Source organism: Malus sylvestris, chromosome 6 (assembly GCF_916048215.2).
Source record: "Malus sylvestris chromosome 6, drMalSylv7.2, whole genome shotgun sequence".
NCBI lineage: Eukaryota > Viridiplantae > Streptophyta > Magnoliopsida > Rosales > Rosaceae > Malus > Malus sylvestris.
The window spans coordinates 30,052,124-30,058,385 of NC_062265.1; the positions used below are offsets into that span (position 1 = coordinate 30,052,124).

Here is a 6,262-nt window from a genome sequence, read left to right on the forward strand (position 1 = left end):
TGAACACGTTCCACAATTGCATAATCATTGTATTTAAATTTATAAGTATTGTTTATATTTATTATTTCTCATGCATCCTAATATGGCTTCGTCACCTTCGGATGTCGGCCAGCAACGTGCCTACCTCGGGTATTTGGAGGATATTGGGGTCAGGCGTGTCACCCAAACTGTTGATATTTTATTACCATTCATAGATTATCCTTGCAAAAAATTAGACAAATTCAAAACCATGAAGACATTGATTTGTAGTGAAGAAAGTGGATGAATAGGGTTCTACTAAGAAACACTAAATTTGACCCAAAGATCATATAATTTTGAATTTGAGTCAATTTTTGTAAACATGATATTTGAAGCAAGATATAAAAGATAGACGGTTGAGTCGTTAAAATACATTATGAAGTGAATCACAAAAAAGCATGTGTTAAAAAAGCATGTGTCACAATCCTAACCTTATATACATATCGAAGATTGTAAACAAGAGAAGTCTACTGTATGTATGCCAAATTGCCAATCTTTGGACGCATATGTGGAAGAAAAACCATGTGGGAGGAGGAGGGGGACAGTCACTGCTGGCATTATTGGAAATTTCAACTTCAGTTGAAAACGAGAGAGAGAGAGAGAGAGAGAGAAAAGGTAGTCTGGCAAAAGGTGAACCAACGACCAAAGTTGTCAACTACACCCATCCTTCACGTCCTTAAGAAGAAGACTTATACGCATTCCTCAAGACGTCACGACGGCATCCCTAGCTAGCTAATTACTGAATATTGTTTGCAAGTTTTTCGCTATATGGTATTGTGTTATTGGTTTGAGATACTACTAAGGAGGCCAACTCAGCGTACGTAAGTCCTCATTCAAAAGAAGCTTGTATTATGTCAACGCTCACAATGTGAAGTTTTTGTAAGGTATGAACACGTATTAAGTTAGAACATCTCTAACTACAAGTGACGTATAAGGTGGTGTGGTAGATCCTTGAGTTCAAAGTGGTGCTACAACACTCGGTATGCCAGACCCCACAATGTGAACCAAGCTTAGGGTTGGTTTGGTGCTGTGCTTTGAAAAAAAACTGCTTCTGCTATACTGTGAGAATAAGCTCATTACTGCTTCACGTTTTCAGCTTTTTTTCATCCAAAACTGTGAAAATAAGTTGTTTTTAAATGTTTATCAAACACCTTTTTGAGCTCACCTTTTTTTTATACCCACTTTGTATAAAAGCACATGAGTACCAAACCAGTACTTAGTCTGCATGCTCCCTGGTCGGCCTTGGTTTTAGGCTTTTTTGCCCTTTCTGGTCGGGGTGGTTAGCTTGGGTTTGTCAACTTTCAACCCCACCCCAACACAGACGCTGACCTTTTTTTACTGAGCTTGGAACTTGGCTCACGTTGTGGAAGTAACATTCCCAAAATTGAGAGAATCTAAAGACGACAGAGAACAGAGAATCTATATCAAACAATGTACAATGTAGGACTTTCAGATGTCCAATGTATCATACATTTAGAACCTATATAGAGAGAGATAGGGGGGGAAGGGAACACATTTTCCGCTCACTCCCCTGCCCCCCACCCACAAGCTAGCGAAATCTTGGGGAATTCAACATGCTGGCCGACTGTCCATTCATAGCACCGGTATGTTGGCCAACGAGGACAGGCTAACCGCTCATGCAAAAACAGGAATTGAGCTTGAAGAGCTTTGCAAATCAGCTGCATAATCTCTTGCCCATAAATCATAGTGTATAATTTCCTCGAGGGAAGGTGAGGCCACTAGTTCGGCCCGGTGCTTAGCACATGTTAGCTCCACAATCTTGAAAATATCTAGATAACTGATTCTGCAAAACAGGAAAACTTTCATCTTAGCTGAGAATTTCGCATGCGAAAACTTGCACACTCGCAAAGATTGAAAGTAAACATTTTCCATCACATGTTAGCTCATTTTCTATCACACCCGGTGCTTGGCACATGTTAGTTCATGTGACCATAGTTGTCAAAGTTTGAAAGTTAGCAGTTTCTATCAAGGGGAAATGAATAAAGGGCACATACTTTTCATCGATAAACATCTCCACAGCCTTTTCATTTGCTGCACTAAGAACTCCTGTCATGGTGCCACCGGCCCGTCCAGCAGCATAGGCAAGATCCATGGATGGGTATTTCACATTGTCAGGAGCTTTAAAGGTTAATGAACCAAGCCTGCATCAATGTTAGTTTCTAGTCAATCTGTGGCGGTTTCTCAAAGAAGGCAGCGTTATGATTGTAAGTAGATCACAGCAACATAATGGGTATCTATTAAACTAAGCTAAACATTCAGGATTCACAATAGACCACACCACCATTGAATCATTAGAAGTTCCGACAATATTGACATAGTTACCCAGCTGTAGAGTCAGAAATCCATGCTTATTCATATAACATAACTTAGTTATCAGAAAAGGAACATTTAGAAGACTCGACATTACCATAGATGAAAAGAAAAAGAAGAAGAAAGACGCAAGCTGGACCCCGTGGAAATAAAACAAGGAAAAGGTTCATTACTTGCAAAGATCAAGACGAGGCCACGTTACTTCAGAGCAGTAGATTCTCTCTGGCCATGACATGGTGTAGAGGATTGGCAAGCGCATATCAGGCCACCCCAGTTGTGCCAGAACAGATGAATCCTGAAAAGAACATTACAGAAATAAAAAAATGTACGAGTTTGCAGTGTTTTTACAAACTAAAAGAAACATTAAAAAACACAAAATTAGCATGCCAAAACTACAGATAAATGTTGAGTTAGTTGAACCTGCGTTTCAATCATTGAATGTATAATGGACTGCGGATGAATCACAATCTCAATATCATCATATTCAGCTCCAAACAAGTAATGAGCTTCGATGACTTCGAGACCCTGTCAATGAGTACAGAGAACTTAATATTCAGCTCTAAACAGGTTAAATATTACATAGATTGGAGCAGAGAGCGTGGTGCTTTCCATATGAATGCTTTCAATATGACACAGATTCAAAACGATAACAAACCTTATTGAAAAGAGTAGCAGAATCAACAGTAATCTTCTTTCCCATATTCCAGTTAGGATGCTTCAAGGCATCAGCAACTTTAACATCTTTCAATTTCTCAACAGGCCAATCCCTGTCATTAATGGAACGAGAAATTGTCAAAATTCTCATTGCAGCCATAATCAAAGATACAAAAACCATCCCTTAATTGACGATGTACGAATTAAATTGAGCCGAATCAAATGTTCATTAATGACTAAAACTATATCCTGAGTGTCTTGAATAGTTCAGTAAGATGTTACAAAAAAAGTTAAATCATTCTAAGAAGTGAACTTCAATACAAAATTGATGATTGAATTTATGTTTTACGGTTGCTTATATGAAGTGCTTTTGCTTTCAAGAGAAATGGTCTTCAAGTGCTTTTGCTTTCTAACTCTATAGAACAACTGAAGTACAAAATCCATGCACAGTCTAAATACATCCTACAAATTGAGGAAAATGGTAAATTCCTGCCACATTGAAAGGTTTCCTCTTCCTTTTCTAAATAAGAAAGTTAAAATATCCCTACTCAAATTTCAATAGAAAGTCTTAATATTCAAATTCAAATTATGATTTCATACCTGAAAGACCCACCAGACGCTGTCAAAATGATACGCCGAAGTGCACCCTCTGGCAAGCCTTGTATACACTGAAAAAAGGAGAATTCATTAAGCTTCACCATGACATGAGATCCATAAATATAAAATGATCAGGCACGCATAAACAGAAAATGCAGCATGCAAACACCAACAAAAAGTAACGCGTGTAATAGACTTATCCGATATCAGTACATAAATTCTTAGAATGATATCAATATGAAGACGTCTCATACCTGAAAAATTGCAGAATGTTCTGAATCAGCAGGAAGAATTTTTACATTATGCTTGTGGGCAAGAGGAAGAACAAAAGGGCCTCCAGCAATCAGGGTCTCTTTATTGGCTAATGCTATGTCTTTCCCTGCTTCTATTGCAGCCACTGTAGGCTAAGAAAAAAAGGTAACAGGAGAAATTTCAGTCTCTTGATTTATGTACTTTTTTAAGTCAAATACTGTTTTTCTTTTCTGAAAATATTTTCTTCAATTTCATTATAAATCATCAGTCATTATCATTTGTTAGCCAACTTTACTATCCCATCTACCTTCCCTTGTCTATCGGTTCTTATATTATGTATTTCAAAAGTTATACGTATCGCTTCTTTTCAATAAAAAAATTGACATTTATAACTTCACTGACAAAGCAATTACCTTCAGTCCTGCACATCCTACAATTCCTGTAACTACTGTGACTGCATCTGGGTGGCGGGCAACCTGAGAAGAGAAAAATGAGCAATTCCTTCAAGATGAACAAAACAAAATCCATCAACCAAAGGCGATTGGATGCTAGGCTACCTCAACAACACCTTGCTCGCCAGGAATAATCTCGGGCTTTTCATCTAAATCAGCCAAGGCCTCTTTAAGTTCATTACCTAGTGATTCATTTCCAACAGCAACAAGCTGGGGCTTGAATCTCTTCACCTACACAATGCAAATATAAGAAATATCAATCCAGATCCCCCGTTTACTAGGGTTGGTAGCTATATTATCAGGGTGAGTTTATGGAGTGAGTCCACCAAAATTCAAAACTTATTCGTTTGATGGAATGAACAATACTTTTAAGTTCTCGGAACTGTTATTCTGATGGATTACCTGATCCACAAGAAGAGTTACATTTGAACCAGCTGCCAGCGCCACAATTCTGAATTTATCCGGGTTCTCCGCCACTATGTCTAATGTCTGTATAAACAACAGAATCCGATTATAAGCAACTAATGTGATTCCCAGAATTTGTTTCTTTAAGAGAGAAAAAACGGCTTTTTTTCCGCCACTAAATAGACTGTTAAAAACTTTCTAATTCTTGTGATGCTTATACAGCAAGATACAACTCCACACAAATGAAGTAAATCATGTTATTTCAATATTTGAGCTTCCAACCTTCTATCAAATTAATTTTCTCTTTTCTGATAACAACTCCATACAGGTCTTACAAGTATATTAGTATCTTTAATCTCCAATAAACAATTTTAAAAGAAAAGAAACAATCTTTTCGATACCTGGGTTCCAATGGAACCGGTAGATCCAACAATCGAAATAGGCTTTGGACCGTCCCAAGTCCTGCGGCTTGTCTCCGCAACGGCACGTCCAGGCCAAGCTGGAGGAGGTGTCTGTGCAGCCGAGCATTGAACTCTTCTCCCAATTACAGTTCCGCAATCTCTCCTCCTCAAAGCAAACCCACCTATTTTTCAACAAAAAAAAAAACATCATTAATACTGGTTTTACCAATTCACCCATAAAACATCATTAATCAAGAAACTAAATTTACATAGCAAACATAAAATTATATCAATAACTAAATCATCAAAATTCAGAGCTCATGCAAGTACAATTTAAACACAAAAGCACATAAATCCACTTCATCATATGAACTTTTAATTTTACAAAAAAGCAGATGGACCTCATCACTTTACAAACACAGAAATCAACAGAATCACAGTAACCCATTTGAACAGTAATGTCAGCATGCACTCTGGAAAGCTAGAAAAGGATAAAGTCTTCCATCTTGCTAGTTTTCCTGCGTTTTCTCGGGAACCAAACAGAAAGTTGAAAGCAAGAGAAGGACAGTAACTGCTACCTGGAAGCTTGGGAAGGTGGGTGCTGGACTTGGTGGAATCCAAGAAAGAGATGGCTTTGATTTCAGCTGGAGATAATAAATTGAGAGCCATCCAATCCAATCCAAATTCAACTTTTCTTAATTCAAATCAACAAAAAGCAATCAGCTTTGAGATAAATGAACAAAAACAAGAGAACCCTTTGAGCCAATATTTCTGTGGTGCTGGAAATCCCATAGCTTTATAGTAATTTGTAATGGGTTTTATAGTAAAACAGTAAATTGGGTTTCTTTCTTTCCTTCTAAATTATTTTGCTTTACCATTTTTAGTAAAATGATATTAAATAAATAATCAGAACTTGGGAAGTGAGGTGTTGACCGATGAATAATGACGAAACTGTAGCAACGGATTCAGATTCTTCTGGTGGACTGATGAACAGTAAATTTGATGCTTCGTTTAGCATACGACGCCGTTTCGGGGTTAGCAGATTATTATTGTCTGAGACATGGCGATGGAGACTTGGGAGATTATGCTGCTTATAACATTTGATGATATTCCTTTATAATCCATCCAAAACATTTCATCTGAAAAGGGAAT

General features: G+C 37.6%; 1 protein-coding gene across 1 annotated transcript; it reads right to left on the reverse strand.

The window, feature by feature from the left end:
* Positions 1-1,421: 1,421 nt before the first annotated feature.
* Positions 1,422-5,969, reverse strand: LOC126626187 (1-deoxy-D-xylulose 5-phosphate reductoisomerase, chloroplastic-like). Its single transcript, XM_050295420.1, has 12 exons — positions 5,689-5,969; positions 5,111-5,292; positions 4,707-4,793; positions 4,410-4,535; positions 4,266-4,328; positions 3,855-4,004; positions 3,604-3,671; positions 3,005-3,116; positions 2,770-2,874; positions 2,523-2,644; positions 2,034-2,180; positions 1,422-1,822 (listed from the first exon to the last, which is right to left on the reverse strand). The coding sequence occupies exons 1-12, from the start codon at positions 5,777-5,779 to the stop codon at positions 1,654-1,656; spliced, it is 1,422 nt and encodes a 473-aa protein (XP_050151377.1). The 5' UTR covers positions 5,780-5,969; the 3' UTR covers positions 1,422-1,653.
* Positions 5,970-6,262: the final 293 nt, after the last annotated feature.

Bases quoted from the DNA above. Each gene is read 5' to 3' on its own strand.
- LOC126626187 (XM_050295420.1), bottom strand. From the start codon at position 5,779: ATGGCTCTCAATTTATTATCTCCAGCTGAAATCAAAGCCATCTCTTTC. The intron at 4,794-5,110 runs GTATCGAAAAGA...TTGTTTATACAG, and splicing joins CCGGTTCCATTGGAACCCAG to ACATTAGACATAGTGGCGGA. The intron at 2,181-2,522 runs GTAATGAACCTT...ACATTGATGCAG, and splicing joins CCTCGTCTTGATCTTTGCAA to GCTTGGTTCATTAACCTTTA.